At 37.8% G+C, this 18133-nt stretch overlaps 1 protein-coding gene across 4 annotated transcripts in view; it reads right to left on the reverse strand.

Annotated features, from left to right (window-relative positions):
- The window catches only part of EPB41L5 (erythrocyte membrane protein band 4.1 like 5), a 169893-nt gene that overhangs the window by 89510 nt on the left and 62250 nt on the right, over positions 1-18133 (reverse strand). For all 4 annotated transcript variants that reach the window (XM_040228960.1, XM_040228958.1, XM_040228959.1 and 1 more), the window contains exons 12-16: positions 11668-11837; positions 10077-10183; positions 8673-8700; positions 2211-2253; positions 1675-1790 (exon numbers count right to left, since the gene is read on the reverse strand). In XM_040228960.1, the coding sequence (XP_040084894.1) occupies positions 1675-1790; positions 2211-2253; positions 8673-8700; positions 10077-10183; positions 11668-11837 (464 nt within the window). The remainder of the gene's footprint in view (positions 1-1674; positions 1791-2210; positions 2254-8672; positions 8701-10076; positions 10184-11667; positions 11838-18133) is intronic.

Here is an 18133-nt window from a genome sequence, read left to right on the forward strand (position 1 = left end):
AAATTAAAATGTAGATTCATCTTAAGGCTGGGGAACCCATCAGCTCCAAGACAGGCCAGCTCTATGCTTAGTCCCAGGTCTTGCTGACACACACTGAGGCATGCTGGGCCTGAGGGCCACCACTGTGCTCCATTTCCACAAAAGCAGTCACAATACAGTTATATCAAGAAGGACATACAGCTCCAAATTTATTTTTCTTGAAACTCAATATTCAGAGACTCAGCATTCTCTTTTTAAATGCTGCATCAAAGGAACTGAGTAATGCCTAACAAATCAAATTAAATAGATTTAAATATGTACCAATTAAAACTGAGAAGCTAAAGATTTAAACATTATACAGATACAAACAAACCAGACTCTCATTCCATATTAACATAAAATGTAAGCATGTATTAAATGAGCTCTTTTCTAGTTCAAATCTCAGTACTATGTTTCTTTGCCAAAGACTTGGTGGTAACAAGGAGACAAAACATAGCCTCTTACTGGAGCTGCATTTTCAGCAAGAAACTAAAGAAACTGTTTTTAACAGCTTAAAAAAATAAAGACTAAAATTTGACATGTAGAAGCCTTGCTGTTTATGCTTTAAGTGTATGCCCACATGCACACACACACAAAGTACCCCTACTATATTCTCAAGTAGAAAGGGGGGGAAAAAGGGTCATGGGAAAAAACGAGGGCAAAATCCCCTTGATCTTAGAAACTTATCAAGTTATTTGGAACTGAAGCAAAAATATGCCCAATCATCAAGAGCAAAGCACCTTGCTGTTAGTTAAGCCAAAATAACAGTGAAAAACAATTACATAGCAAAGACTAAAAATAATCACCAACCACTGTTGACCCACCACCATGAAGGAAGAGCTGGTTGCACAGAAAGCTGACCCAAACCTTGAGATCACCAACAGAAACTCATTAGATTTCAGGTACTAAACAAACTGAGAGCAAGAGAAAAAGAGAAAAATCCTATCAATTATCAAAGTTCATTTCATAAACAGACAAAATTTGAACAGATGATGCCTAACATGAGCGCTCAATCAAATAATCCCCAAGGAGCCCCCCAGGCCATATACATTCATTTGGGAAGGGATGCAACCTATGGATTAACCCCATAAGCAACAAAGTATCCATATTTGTGCACTCACTGTTAGTCTAAAAAATAAAAAAGCCCCTGGGATTCTAAACAAATGAAGTATCTTCCCATCATCAGATTATTTCTCCACCTCTTCCACATGGAATATTTCATGCTTTGTTCTATTGGACTATCATTACGTTTCTGTTTTGGCTTTACCTCCAGTCTTTAATAAAGAAACCACATCCAAAGCAATAGCATCATGTTGTGTAGAATAACATGGAATGAAGACATGATCCTTACAGATCTGGGAAAAGGTTCTATCGAGTAGCACTAAAGTCTTTTTCAACAGAAAACCACCGCCACTCCCAGTGCACACTAACCAGTCAGGAGAGCTGTCTCACAGGCTTCACTGACACTGTCACCCTGCTTCATCTGCATCCCTTACTCATCCAAATATGACAGCTCAACAACATGCTTTTTTTGTCAGCTTACAAATATTAATAATTTGCTTTCAATCATATTTCAAGTAGTCTAAGATTATGGCTGGGGATTCAGAACACCCTTAGGCAAGCAACACTTTATTTTGGTTTAATGAATAAACGAACCATTTCTTGTCGTGCTGGTCTGCTCCAGGACTCCTTGGAAGATTCTCGACCTCCACTACCAGAGGACCAGAGGGGACAGAAGGAAGCACAGGCACAGTGGACCTCACACCCCAAGCCTTTGGACACAAATTATAAAAGATCTCTTCACCAGAAAGTAGAATATGAACATGGAATACTAGCTACACAGTGAACAGATACGACAGTAATAAACATAGCAATAAACAAATGTTTGAAAGTTATATACCACCTTTGGGACAGATAGTTATCTAACTGAATACTGCTATTTTTTTCATTTTACAGGATTTACAGGGTCAGAAAATGTTTTATTATAACATTAAAACCTTTTCTATTATAACATCTGAAGAGAATAAAGTAACAGGTCCCATATTGTTGAGCCATTTTACAGATAAAAAGAAAATGCACAAAACTTTCCTGAGGTTACACCAGTATGAAAACTGAGTTAATAATACTACTGTTTATCATACTGATAATTAACTACAGTGTTCTAGTGTTTTAGAAGCTTAATACTCTCTTACCTGTTGGGAACCATTACTCTGAGATGAAACATTGTTGTGAACACTGTAATGGGGAAAAAAATAAAGAAAAAAATGACCATGAGCACCCCAAGCTAAGAATGGATGATGTCCAGAACACATCTGTTTTTACTGGCAAACACTTTTCTGCTCATTTGATATTCCCATATACCTGTATTCTACTTGTGCTTTAGATATATATGTCACTATTAATCTCGTTTATTCATTGGACAACATCTGTCAAAGACAACAAAATAAAGACAGCTGCATAAATGATTCCTTAAGGCATTAATACAAACACCCACATAAACTTACCTGTCACTTCTTCTGTATATTCCTACCCCCTCAAGATTTTCCAAGGTCACTCAGGATTTTATAACTCAATGGAGAAGGCAATGGCAACCCACTTCAGTACTCTTGCCTGGAAAATCTCATGGATGAAGGAGCCTGGTAGGCTGCAGTCCATGGGGTCGTTACGAGTTGGGCACAACTGAGCGACTACACTTTCACTTTTCACTTTAATGCATTGGAGATGGAAATGGCAACCCACTCCAGTATTCTTGCCTGGAGAATCCTAGGGACGGCGAAGCTGGTGGGCTGCCGTCTATGGGGTCACACAGAGTCAGACACGACTGAAACGACTTAGCAGCAGCAGCAGCAGGCCTTATTATAAACTTAGAAGCTTCTCTATACACTCTTCTCCTCCAAATGATTTGTAAGTATGCCTTTAAATCTTTAGTTTAGGCTGTGCTCATTCCCTTCCCACTAACCCCCAAAAAGCACTTAAAAAACCTCAGCATATAATACAACATAATAAACAGAAACAAACCTCAAAGCTGGCAAAAAAGAACAAATAGTCAACAAGAACCCAAAGATGAGATACTGACACAACAGAGTAAAGTAAATAAAAGAGTTTACTGACTTCAGACCTTCTAACATGAGCATAACTAGTATCCTGAGAAAAGGAATTCAGCTAAGGTAACTGAAAACATATTCAGCGTCATTAAAAAAAAAAAAAAAAACTTCTCTGAAAGTGAGAAAAATGATCTATAGATTTAACGAGAACATTGTATTCCAAGGAGATGAAATGCATAATTCAATACATTCATTTCCTTAATGTTCTATTGCTGACCTTCAAGGACAAGAAAACACTTCAGAGAAGAGTTTAAAGAGATGTAAAAGCACATCACTGCCAGTATCAGGCCAGCACAGAGTTCTCCATGGCAACCCTCAAAGAATACCATACCCAGCCAGGATGTCATGCCAGCAACAGGAAGTGGGCAAAGCTTCACAAACACACAAAAAAACTCTGAATTCAGGATCCAGGAGCCTTCTCAGAGAGGGAGAACAAAACAGAAGTAAATGATGATGAAAGACAACCAATTAGGAAAGAACTCCAGATGAAAAGGCCTTGCGGAAAGGCTGGGGGAGGAGGAGTAACCATTTTATATCTCTTATTTTACTAACCACAGCTCTATTACAAGTCAAGTCACCAGAACAAGCACCTCTACTGCCTGGGTTCAAATCCAAACACCACCACTAGCTTTGCTCTCTGAACTGCAGTTTCCTTATTTGCATGGGGCTCTTAGCAAAGCACAAAGAACAGTGACAAATACAACTAAACAAACAAACAAACAAACAAAATCTTTAAAAAAATATGTTTAGTGTAGAATCTGTTGCCAAGGCCAGTGGGGAAGAAAACACCTGTCAGGCAGAATTTCTTTTACTAATCTTGCTGTAATTCCCCAAACACACTGTATTATATTAAGGAACTCTTAATCTCCACGTTAATGAAAACCCACTCTATCTGTATGGTTCAGAAATGACACGTTACTCTGTGGCCCTTTGGTTACACTCTGAAGCTTTTCCTTGAACTGGGAATAACTCAAGTAGGTGGTAGGTAAAAGATGAAGGAATATCATGAGAGAAAAAAAGCACTTATAATAAGTGACATAGAACTCCTAGCTCCCTGTTTTAGAACATGGAAGACAGGAAGCACTATTTTCTCATCACTGCACCTATTCTTTCACCTCCACTAGTATGAAAGTAGCATATTACTTTTCATTACTGACCCAATGCAGCTTCCTTCTTAAATGTTTTGCTCTAATGCCTTCTCTATGCATCACTTCTTCCACCATTTCCTTTCCTCTTTTCTGTCTTCAAGTCTGTTCACTAAGTCTGTGCAAGAAGTACTAATAAATGAAATGTGAACTGTCCTTTAAAATGTTCCCTCTTCCTAAGATAGTTTACATTGTCAAGACTCATGAGGGAGTAGTTAGAAACTAACCTCAGCCAATTTAAAAACCTGTTATTCAAACAAGCACAGTTTTTCAGGTCAAATAGTTGTGCTTTTTCAAACAGTACTGTTTTCCATGGTTCACTGGAGCACAGCTGCTCATGCAAACAGAAATCCAAGGGCAGGAATGAAAGGGCATTCCTGTCAGTCCCAGCTCAGGCTCTCTCAAGCACTGTCAGGAGCAGGGCTCCAAAACTTTCAAGAGAGTGGCCCTCCGCTACATTTCATTCCTAAAAATTTATTCTAATTAAAAAGTAATAAAGTATCTGCTTAAATACCCCATTTTTGCTCTGTTTTCCAGAGCCAAAAGCATTGCTCAGGAAGACACAGTAAAATTTAACTACCAGAGAAGGAAATAGCACCCCACTCCAGTGTTCTTGCCTGGAGATTCCCAGGGACAGGGGAGCCTGGTGGGCTGCCGTCTATGGGGTCGCACAGAGTCAGACATGACTGAAGCAACTTAGCAGCAGCAGCAGCAAACTAATCTCAATTCTAGAAAAGAGACTATACAGTCATTTTCACTTTTTGGTCAGAAATCTGTATTTCAGAAAAATTAAAAGGAGGATAAACTCCTGCAAATAAAATAAGTTAATTTTCAACTACATATCACTGCTTGAATGCTTTTACATTTCTGCAAGAACCTCTTCACTTTAAGTTCTAATATTCTGTCACAGCCTGTTTGTCAGGGAAGCAAGACATGATTAATTAAACAAACAAACAAAAGACAAATAAAATACTTTACATGGAACACCTCTTAACATTTCTCCACCATTCTTAAAAGCATAGCTTAAAAATAAACCCAAAAAAACTAAAGTGCATAGCTCAGAAAATGCAGAAAATGTTTTTACCTAACTAAAAATTCACAGGGCTTCTCTGGTGGCTCAGGTAGTAAAGAATCTGCCTGCAATGAGAGACTTGAGTTCAATCCCCAGGTTGGGAAGATCCCCTGGAGAAGGAAATGGCAACCCACTCCAGTACTCTTGCCTGGAAAATCCCATGGACAGAGGAGCCTGGTGAGATACAGTCCATGGGATTGAAAAGAGCCAGACACGACCACGCAACTAACACTTTCACTCTCAAAAACTTACAGTGGACAAAATCCCTCACCTTTCTCCCTACTCTACTGATTTATTTATTGTTAACCGCTTACTGACAGTTAAAGGAACTTTAGAGGAATCCTTACTCAAAAAGCAGAGTGCTTCTGTGATGAGTCACTAATCACAGCCTGGCTTTACTGGCTTTCTAAATGAAAACAAAACTGAACACGACATCGCAAGGTGAGACCAACCCTACTCAGCACCCAAAACAACTCCTTCTGAAGCAGCTCTAGTTATACATCTGTCACATAGGAGATTATACAAGTTTTTTTTTTTTTTAATGAGAACAATACTAAATTTGTATGTCTTGAATCTGATAGTTTACCAGGCATTCCAGGAGGCTCTGCTTCACACCAATGGTTGAGAAACATTACATTAAACTATACTAACCCTACTAACCAAGTTATCAGAAGCAGGACTTTAAGAATCATGGTCTGAAGACGGGGCAGATCCTCTTCCCAGCAAAACAAACATTTGGCTGGGGAAACTTATTTTTTTTAAAAAATCATTAAAAGGAATACATCAAATGGAGACATTTATTCAAGACAATCTACTCAGTCTGAAAGCTGAGTCTGGCATCTGAAACCCAGTTTTCTCTCCTCCTGGTTCTCCTGTGTTCAGTGTTGTGGGAACCTTACTCTAGGTGGGTGAGGCCAAGAAGACAATTTGCTCCCTGCATCAGCTATTTTAAATATACTTGAGAAGTAAAGAAACCACATGTGAAGAAATAAAAGAATAAATGTATGACAACACTGCATTCACAAAAAAAGAATATTTTAAACAGAGAAATTATCTTAAAAAAAAAAGAAATTCTGGAGTTGAAATGTTCCATAACTAGAACAAAAAGTTCACTAGAGGAACACACAGCAGATTTTAGCGGACAAAAGAACCAGTGGCTTGAAGGTAGGTCAAGTGAGATGATGTGGTCTGAGGGACAGAAAGAAAAATAATGAGGGAACATGAACAGACTCAGAGGTCTGCAGGTCCCATAAGGAGAGCAACATGCATGTAATGGGAGTCCTGGAAGGAGAGGAGAAAAGAGCAGGGAAAAAAATGTGAGAAATAATGAGTAAAAACTTTCCAAATTTGATAAAAACAGTTAAGCCACGGAAAAGCAACCAGAAGGGAACTGAATTGACTACACTTATATATGACTAAGTAGACTTTAATACAAAACAGTTACTAGAAAAAGAGAGGAAGAATAAAATAATCATAAACAATACATGCACCTCACAGGAAGTTCCAAATACATGAAGCACAAAGAAAGAACCAGAAAACTAACTGGAGACTTTAACAGTCCACATTTAGTAAAGGGTTGGACTGGCCCAAGATCAGTGATGAAATGGAAGTGAACAACGGTGACAACCAAGCAGACCTAACAGCCGTCGACAGGACGTGACCCTCAACAGCAGAATACACCGTACCCTCAAGCACACACACATGCACCACTGTCCAACACAGCCTGCATGCTGAGCCACAAAACAGGCCTTGACAACTGTAAAGGGACCAAAATCACATGAAGTACATTCTAGAACCACAACGGGATAAAACAGAGAGAGAGAGAGAGGAAAATTTAACATACAAATGTGTATGTTAAGCAAGATACTCCCGAGCAGTCAATAGGCCAAAGAAGCTAACACAAGAGAAATCAGAAAATAATCTGAAGGAATAAAAATGAAAATACAACAAACCAAAACTTTTGAAATACGATTAAAGTAGTGCTTGGAGAGAAATTCACAGCTATAAATGTTATATTAAAACAATAAAGATCTCAAATCCCAATAAACTGATATTCTACCTAAAGACAACAGGGAAAGAAAACTAAATAAAAAGCAAGCAGAAGGAATGAAATAATATACCAGAGAGAAAGTTGATGAAATAGGATATAGAGCAAAACTAAAAGCTGGCTGAAACCAAATGAAACCAAAAGCTGGTTCTTCAAACAGGCCAACAAAACTGACAAACCTGTATCTAGAGTGACCCGGGGAAAAAGAAACTCAAAGAACTGAAATTAGAATTAATGAGGGGTGTGTGTGCTCAGCCGTTCAGTCGTGTCCAGCTATTCTTGACCCCATGGACTGTAGCTCGCCAGGCTCTTCTGTCCATGGGATTTTTCAGGCAAGAATCCTGCAGTAGGTTGCCATTTCCTAGATCTTCCCCACCCAGGAATTAAACCTGTGTCTCTTGCGTCTCCTGCATTAGCAGGCAGGTTCTTTACCACTGTGCCACCTGGGAAGTCCTGAATGAGGGGACATCACCACAAAGCTTACAAAAATAAAATGGAAAAGAGAAAAATATTAACAACTGTATGCCATAAATTAGATAATTTAGGTAAAATGGAAAAATTCCAGAAAAACACAAACTCCTAAACTGATTCAAGATAAAAATTAAATATGAATATATCTACAAGAAACTGAACTGGAAATTTTAAAATGTGACATAAGTAAAGCCCAGGCCAGATGGTTTTAATGGTGAATTCTACCATATATTTAAAGAATTCTTTACAAATTCTGCCCTAAAATTAGAAGGAACTATTCCCCAACTCATTCTATGAAGCCAGAACCACCCACCCAGATAAAGACAGTACAAGAAAACTACAGACCAGTGTCTTTGATGATACAGACACATAAATCCACAACAAAACTAGTGAACCAAATCCAGCAACATATAACATAAAGAAAGATTATACACCATGACCAAGTGGGATTTACCCCAGGAATAAAACGAACTGCTTATCTACAAATCAACCTTTGTTCTTTGAGCTACCTGAGAGCAAGGGTGACAGTTTATTCATCTGCATATCCTCAGTCACACACCAATAACAAATGTATATCATTCTCATTATGAATAGCACAGCTACCCAAACCCATTCTTCTTCTTTAAGTTGCTCTATTTTTGTTGTGCCAACTTTATCTGGCACTATGTATTCATTTGTTCCCTGCCATGTCCAGCTCAGGGGACAAGGGAACACTCTGACAGGCCTTCAACAAATATTTGTTGGATTAATGACAGCAACTACAGAAATGTTAAAACATTCTAGTATCAACCCCTAAAGAGCAAGACATTACTCACCTGAGTTCTTCAGGTTTTCCTGTACTTGCTGACAGAAAAGAGAAAACATCCCATTAGTCTCCCTCCAACATGATAAACTGCTTTACCATTATTTTTTTTAGCTTTTTGTCCCACAGCACAGCATGGAGGACCTTACTTCTTCAACCAGTGACTGAGCCCATGCCCCCTGCTCTGGAAGCACGGAGTCTTAACTGCTGGACCACCAAGGGAAGTGCCTACAAAAGTAAACCCTGACTAACTGCTTTGTAAGCTACTTGCCACTATAGTCAAAAACCTTCATTTCACAAAAGTGTTCTAGGGTTCATGCCATTAAAGTGAGTAATGACAATTATTTCCAATTTTTAAATAAGGCAATAAAATAAGTATACATTAAAAAAAGAAAAGAATCACCTGCAAGCCTCTAGAATAAGCTGATAGTAAAAAATTATCAGTGGAGTCTATGAGGTAATTAAGGATATTAAACAAACTGAAATGGTTTCATTTATAGCTACATATTACTTAATTTATAGGTACATCAAAACATATGACTATAACTCAGATTTTTGAAAAAATTGATACTGCCAACATCAGGTGATGGCAATTATTTATAACTCTGACACTGGACATATTTAAATTGCCATCTGGGGACTTCCCTGGTGGTCCCAGTGGCTGGGACTCTGTTCCCAATGCAGGGGCCCGGGTTTGAGCCCTAGTTAGGGAACTAGATCCCACATGCTGCAACTAAGAATTCACATGCCACAAGTGAAAATCACACATGCCACAACAGGGATTGAGGACGCAAGTGCCACAACTAAGACCCAGCACTACCAAATAAATAATCTTTAAAACTTCAACTCTGATTTGAACACAGTCACAAGTTTTGCTTACCGGTCAAAGTAAACCACTCTTTGTACTATATAATTAAAGTAACAAACAACAAGGAACATTTATGAATTTGGAAATGTCTATGTACAATATACAGTGATGATTAAATATAAAAATTACACTTACCAGAATATTTAGTACTGTAACACAATACAAAATAATCTTTACTTAAAATTTATCCATCATATACCAATGTTTTAAAAAATACTTAAGGGAGATCTGAAAGTCAATAAGGGAGGGAAGATGTTGTTCTACAGAAGAACTAAAAGAGTAAGAACAAAAACTGAACACAAACTTAGCACAGTGTCTGAACTGTGATTAGCTTCAAGCTTAACCTCAGCAACAGTATAGGCAATTTTTCCCCATGTATTTTTTAAAACTGATTATGCCAGAAGCAAATTCAATTACTTAGATAAGAGTACTTTAGTACTCCTGATGTAACAGAGGTAAGAAGATTGAGACATCTTTCCCTCCAGTCAACAATACAGCAAAAGATAAAGTGTCAGAAGAACGGTCCTTGGAAACAGGGCTGCATTTCACCTTTCACTTGCAGAGTTCGTCGAGAATACCGCTTGCTGGGCCTTCTTTCAAAGGATGTTGACCTTCTTGCTTTATTGGTCTTAGTGGTCTGATACTCAGTTTTCCCACTAAAATAAAAGAGACATTTAACAGGAACAAGAGAATTTCAGGCTGACAGTAACCAGATACACAAAAATGACAGAAAGTCTATCCTGAGGTTTTCCTTAAAAGAACCCTCCTGAACTTTATCAAAATAGTCTTGATGACTCTCTTTATCACACCATTCTTTTCACTCTTCAGGCTTGTATGAAAGATGCAACACAAGTTATGCTGTTTTTTCCTAATTATGCACATCACCTAAGAATATATTAAGTTTGAAATATCTGTGCTTTTATAGATATTTTTATAGATATCCTTTCTTTCCCACCCACACTCCTCAATGCAAGATGTACAATTAATTCAAGATTTTCCATTACTTTTTCTTACTGTGATATGCTTTTCAGAAGACTTTTTCAGAAATATTAAAACTATTTTAATATTTAATAATTATTTTCATTGCCATTTAAATTCTGCCAAAATGCCCCCTCTTTTAATGTAAGTAAAATAGAAGCTCTCTTACATGAATTCCACACACAGTCAACTTGCCACATTACTGATATTATCCACTCCTTCTTTAAGTCACACTGAAACATGCTGAAAACTCACCATCAATAAGCTACTGAGTAAACCAAAACATTTCTAGCTTATGACTAACAAACATGGAGTATGCAAAACAATGGAATGTCAGGTTTATAGGGACCAGAAATATTATCCAGATTAATATCTGACTAGTACACCATACCCATTTTCTACATGGTATCCAGCTGCTGGATAAAGACTACTTAAAACTCCTACTACATGGATTCAAACTAGGGGTTAATTAATACATAAAGCAAACATTAATGTTCATCAACAGATGAAAGGGTAAGGAAGATGTGGTAGATGTACACAACAGACTATTACTCAGCCATAAAGAAGAATGAACTAATGCCATTTGTAGCAACATGGGTGGACCTGAAGGGTATTATGCTACGTGAAATAAGTCAGAAAGACAATGATACTCTATGACAGCACTTATACATGGAATCTAAAAGGTCAACTAGTGAACAGAACAGACTCGCAGACACAGAGAACAAACTGGTGGTTTCCAGGGGAGAGAGGGAAGGGAGGTGGGCAAAAGACAGGTAGAGGATTAAGAGGTACCAACTACTTTGCATAAAATAAACAAGCTTCAAGGATATAGCATACAACACAGGGAATATGGTCAATATTTTATATAACTAGACTGTTTTTAACAGGAAAAATTCTGTTAAATTACTCCTTTAAAAAAAAAGAAAACATCAAGAGGGGTATGGAATCCATTACACCATTACAATATTCTCTTATCTTTTCAGGAAATTACAACAATAACAATATATACCATTTTTTCTTTTACTTTGGCAAATGAAAGACACTGGCAAACTGATTTATCTTTCTGTGCTCTAGTTCTCACATCTGCAAATGAGGAACTGGGCTACATTTTCTGGCCTCTATGAAATTATGAAAGATACAGCAAGCAACCACAAACATTCACCTGTATCTAAACCGTGATCCTAATCGAATAAATCCTGATCGATGAGAACTCTTTTGGACAGGGCCTCGCAGGCGGAAGAAGGCATGATGCTCCACAGCACATTTCCATAAATGTTTGCACGCTTTGGGATGATCCAGTCTAAAGACAAACGTATGCTCCTGCTCCTTGCCCTGAAAAAGAAACGGATGTTAACAGAGGTAATTATTAACTCAGATACTCCTGTCACCTGTTATTCAGCTACAAATACAACCACAGCAATATCAAGAATCAAATGCTAATAAAGCATCTGGTTTGTTCCCTGAAACTCTGACACTCTCTAGAGCTACCTACAGAAAAAGGCAGAGTTAAAATCAAGCTGTCCATTTTCTCAGCCAATATAAAATTATTCCTAAGAGTTTCCTCTCTAGTTACACGATTTCATTTCTCAAGAGATATTAAATGAACCTTTCTCTGCCATACTTCAGGATAAATGAATGTATAATTATAATTAAAAGGTTCACAGAAGATATGGCAATATACATAACAGCCTTAAAAATGGCCATATTCCTGGTCCTAGTAACCATACTCAAAGAAATCAAATTACACTAGTTAATATCCATAGCCACTTTTCTAAGAATTTTACATGAATTGTCTCAATGAGTAGACACTATCAGTAGCTCCATTTTACAGATAAGAAAACTGAGGATCAAGAAATTAAGCCCAACATCACAAAGTTAGTAAGAAAAGAAACTAGACTTTGAACCTAACCATTGAGACACCAGCATTTGTAATAACTAAGCTATAATGTGTCTCCAGGGGAAAAGACTTTCAAAACCAAAATTTATACCCCAAGATTTTCTTCAATCTCATTTATAAAACTAAAAACTGTTCAAAACATGAGAAATGTCATCAAGTAAACAATAACATTATTTAAAAAGTACACAAATAAATGAATAAAAGATAAATGAACTAACGCACTACTGGCGATTCATGTTGCAGAATGTGATAACATAGGTTAAAGTGAATGAACTAGAACTACATGGCTACAGATGCTTAGGTAAAATGAGCAAGTTACCAAAAAAAAAAACAAAAAACAACAACAAAACACCCAACATAATGTATATAATATATGCAATATACATACATATGCAGATTTCTAAAATGTTCTACCATGTGTCATGATGTGGTTATATTTACAAAAGGTTAGAAAATATGAGACTGATACCCTAAAAGAATGAGGAACAAACAGACAAGCTTTGGCTTAGACCTTAGCTGTATCAAATATACTTTTATTAATTTATCTAGTTCTAAAAGGGATCTGAAGCAGCAAAGCCAAAAATGCTACATCAAAGTGAGTAAAATGGTTAACAGTTTCACTTATACTTCTCAGTACATTTTTTAATATTTTGTCATTTAAAATACTTCATAAACTTCATATGTAGTTTCTTAATAACCTTGATACAGGCAGAGATCCTTATACTTTAAGACACAAAACATACACTAGTCACAAAGGAAAAAAATGTATAAACTACATTCCATTAAATTACAATCTTTTTTATCCAAAAGATACTAATAAAGGAGTCAAAAGGCAAACCAAGGTGAAGCTAGTTACAACATATATATCTGACAAAGAAGTGACACCCAGATATAAAAAGAACTTCCTTAGTGAAATGAAAAATACACAACCCAACAGAAAAACAAATGAAAAACTTAAACAGGCATTTGATAAAAAAGAATATCCAAACATCCAACAAATGTAGGTAAGTGCTATACTGAAATTGTCATCAAGGAAAACCCTAAAATGAGAAAGAGAACACTGAACACAAGCAAAAGAAGGACAGATTAAACCCTCACACATTCCAGGTGGAGAGCAGTTCACTTGTGTAGACATTGGCAAACAGTCCAGCTGTTTCCGTAAGAGCCAAACACACGCACATCCCAGGGCTCAGGGTAGCACTCTTATCGCCAGCCAAAAATAAAAAAAAAACCTCAAACGTCCATTAGCAGCAGCATGGATAAATATTGGTCTATTCATATAACTGTACACTGTACAAGAGTAGGAATGAGCCAACTACAGCCACCTCCTACAGCAGAGCTGAAAGCTCACAATCACAGCCCTGAAATACAGAAGGAAGACTCAAAGAGAACAGTCAGTCAGGTGTCATTTATACCAAGTTCAAAAGTCAGGTGAGTGGTTATCCTTGGTCAACTGGACCTGGAGGGGCACACAAGGGAAATTCCCTAATTCTGCTGGAATTCTATTTTCTCACCCTGGTACTCGTCATAAAAGTGTACATAAAAACTCAACAAGCTGTACATTTATTCTTACACTTTTCTCAATGTATATTTCAATGAAATGTACCAACAAAACTACACAAAGAGAAAATAAAACAAAAAACATGAGAAAATGTCTTTCTCAAGACAGAGAAAAGCCTTCCGTGAATAAAACCCAGGATCCATAAAAGATGAATATATTTGCCTATTTAAAAAGTCTTAAAGTGCATGACAGACCCCAGAATACGCACCATTAAAGGACAAACAACTATTAGATAAACTATTTATAATGTCAGTGACAAAGGGCAAAACCTGTAAGAAAAAAGCCAATAACCAGAAGAAAAATGGGCAAAGGCACAGACAGTTTGAAGAAAAGGAAATCAAGTAATTCAATGTATGACAAGATGTTCAGTTTCATTCACAAAACCAGAAATAAAATTTAAACCTACAATGAAATTCCATTTTTCTTTAACCTTTCAGATACAAATGCGATTAATTCCCTCCTGGAAGTAAGCCTGAACACTGAAAACTATGCAAGTTGGTAGGATCGCTCTACATCCAGGACAAATGCACATAACCATTCAATCCCACAAATCTCCCTCAAGGACATTATTCTATAGATACTTGCCAATGTATAAATTATATGTAGTTAATAGTAAATAAATGTCAATTAAGGGATAACTGATTAAATACGTATACCATACACTAGAACACTATGCATTTTAGTTTGCTTTTATAAGAATCAGTTCAGTTCAGTTCAGTTCAGTCGCTCAGTCATGTCCAACTCTTTGCGACCCCATGAATCGCAGCATGCCAGGCCTCCCTGTCCATCACCAACTCCCAGAGTTCACTCAGACTCACGTCCATCGAGTCCATGATGCCATCCAGCCATCTCATCCTGGGTCGACCCCTTCTCCTCCTGCCCCATATCCCTCCCAGCATCAGTCTTTTCCAATGAGTCAACTCTTCGCATGAGGTGGCCAAAGTACTGGAGCTTCAGCTTTAGCATCTTTCCTTCCAAAGAAAACCCAGAGCTGATCTCCTTCAGAATGGACTGGTTGGATCCCCTTGCAGTCCAAGGGACTCTCAAGAGTCTTCTCCAAAACCACAGTTCAAATGCATCAATTCTTTGGCGCTCAGCTTTCTTCACAGTCCAACTCTCACATCCATACATGACCACAGGAAAAACCATAGCCTTGACTAGACGGACCTTAGTTGGCAAAGTAATGTCTCTGCTTTTGAATATGCTATCTAGGTTGGTCATAACTTTTCTTCCAAGGAGTAAGTGTCTTTTAATTTCATGGCTGCAGTCACCATCTGCAGTGATTTTGGAGCCCCCCAAAATAGTCTGACACTGTTTCTACTGTTTCCCCATCTATTTCCCATGAGGTGATGGGACCAGATGCCATCATCTTCATTTTCTGAATGTTGAGCTTTAAGCCAACTTTTTCACTCTCCTCTTTCACTTTCTTCAAGAGGCTTTTTAGCTCCTCTTCACTTTCTGCCATCAGGGTGGTATCATCTGCATATCTGAGGTGATTGAGATTTCTCCTGGCAATCTTGATTCCAGCTTGTGTTTCTTCCAGTCCAGCGTTTCTCATGATGTATTCTGCATATAAGTTAAATAAGCAGGATGACAATATACAGCCTTGATGTACTCCTTTTCCTATTTGGAACCAGTCTGTTGTTCCACGTCCAGTTCTAACTCTTGCTTCCTGACCTGCATATAGGTTTCTCAAGAGGCAGGTCAGGTGGTCTGGTATTTCCATCTCTTTCAGAATTTTCCACAGTTTCTTGTGATCCACACAGTCAAAGGCTTTGGCATAGTCAATAAAGCAGAAATAGATGTTTTTCTGGAACTCTCTTGCTTTTTCCATGATCCAGCGGATGTTGGCAATTTGATCTCTGGTTCTTCTGTCTTTTCTAAAACCAGCTTGAACATCAGGGAGTTCACGGTTCACGTATTGCTGAAGCCTGGCTTGGAGAATTTTGAGCATTACTTTACTAGCATGTGAGATGAATGCAATTGTGTGGTAGTTTGAGCATTCTTTGGCATTGCCTTTCTTTGGAATTGGAATGAAAACTGACCTTTTCCAGTCCCGTGGCCACTGCTGAGTTTTCCATATGTGCTGGCATATTGAGTGCAACACTTTCACAGAATCATCTTTCAGTATTTGAAACAGCTCAACTGGAATTCCATCACCTCCACTAGCTTTGTTCATAGTGATGCTTTCTAAGACCCACTTGACTTCACATTCCAGGATGTCTGGCTCTAGATGAGTGATCACATCATCATGATTATCTGGGCCGTGAAGATCTGTTTCGTACAGTTCTTCCATGTATTCTTGCCACCTCTTCTTAATATCTTCTGCTTCTGTTAGGTCCAGACCATTTCTGTCCTTTATCAAGCCCATCTTTGCATGAAATGTTCCCTTGGTATCTCTGATTTTCTTGAAGAGATCTCTAGTCTTTCCCATTCTGTTCTTTTCCTCTATTTCTTTGCACTGATCGCTGAAGAAGGCTTTCTTATCTCTTCTTGCTATTCTTTGGAATTCTGCATTCAGAAGCTTCTATCTTTGCTTTTCTCCTTTGCTTTTCACCTCTCTTCTTTTCACAGCTATTTGTAAGGCCTCCCCAGACAGCCACTTTGCTTTTTTGTATTTCTTTTCCATGGGGATGGTCTTGATCCCTGTCTCCTGTACAATGTCACAAACGTCATTCCATAGTTCATCAGGCACTCTATGTATCAGATCTAGGCCCTTAAATCTATTTCTCATCTCCACTGTATAATCATAAGGGATTTGATTTAGGTCATACCTGAATGGTCTAGTGGTTTTCCCTACTTTCTTCAATTTCAGTCTGAATTTAGTAATGAGGAGTTCATGATCTGAGCCACAGTCAGCTCCTGGTCTTGTTTTTGTTGACTGTATACAGCTTCTCCATCTTTGGCTGCAAATAATATAATCAATCTGATTTCGGTGTTGACCATCTGGTGATGTCCATGTGTAGAGTCTTCTCTTGTGTTGTTGGAAGAGGGTGTTTGCTATGACCAGTGCATTTTCTTGGCAAAACTCTATTAGTCTTTGCCCTGCTTCATTCCGCATTCCAAGGCCAAATTTGCCTGTTACTGCAGGTGTTTCTTGACTTCCTACTTTTGCATTCCAGTCCCCTATAATGAAAAGGACATCTTGTTTGGGTGTTAGTTCTAAAAGGTCTTGTAGGTCTTCATAAAACCATTCAACTCCAGCTTCTTCAGAGTTACTGGTTGGTGCATAGACTTGGATAACTGTGATATTGAATGGTTTGCCTTGGAGACGAACAGAGATCATTCTGTCGTTTGTGAGATTGAATCCAAGTACTGCATTTCGGACTCTTATGTTGACAATGATGGCTACTTCATTTCTTCTGAGGGATTCCTGCCCGCAGTAGTAGATATAATGGTCACCTGAGTGAAATTCACCCATTCCAGTCCATTTTAGTTCGCTGATTCCTAGAATGTCGATGTTCACCCTTGCCATCTCTTGTTTGACCACTTCCAATTTGCCTGATTCATGGACCTGAAATTCCAGGTTCCTATGCAATACTGCTCTTTACAGCATCAGATCTTGCTTCTATCACCAGTCACATCCACAACTGGGTATTGTTTTTGCTTTGGCTCCATCCCTTCATTCTTTCTGGAGTTATTTCTCCATTGATCTCTACTTTACATATTGATATAGAAAACATTCCAAGTTAGAACATAAAGTTTAAAAAAGGATAAGCAGGAGAACAGTGCGTAAGCATGGCAACCTCTGCACAGAAATGATATACACATTTGGTTGTATGTATGTATAAAACACCTTCAAAAAGATATGTAAGAAGTTAATACTGCATTAGATTAAATCTGAAATTTCATCAATTCTATGATGTACAATTATTTTATGGCCCAATGAAAGTGAAAGTGAAGTCGCTCAGTCGTGTCCGACTCTTTTCGACCCCATGGACTGTAGCCTATCAGGGTCCTCCGTCCATGGGATTTTCCAGGCAAAAGTGCTAGAGTGGATTATCATTAAGTATCACCAATTAAACTATGACCATATTTTTTTATCATACAGAACTGTATCTTATTCTTCCTGAGTGATTCCTTTAGATTAGATACAAATATCATTTAATGACATCTGTGCTTAAGTAAAAAGGAAAATATTTTGTAAAATAGATTGTCTTTAGATGTGAA

Source organism: Oryx dammah, unplaced genomic scaffold (genome assembly GCF_014754425.2).
Source record: "Oryx dammah isolate SB20612 unplaced genomic scaffold, SCBI_Odam_1.1 HiC_scaffold_27, whole genome shotgun sequence".
Taxonomy (NCBI): Eukaryota; Metazoa; Chordata; class Mammalia; order Artiodactyla; family Bovidae; genus Oryx; species Oryx dammah.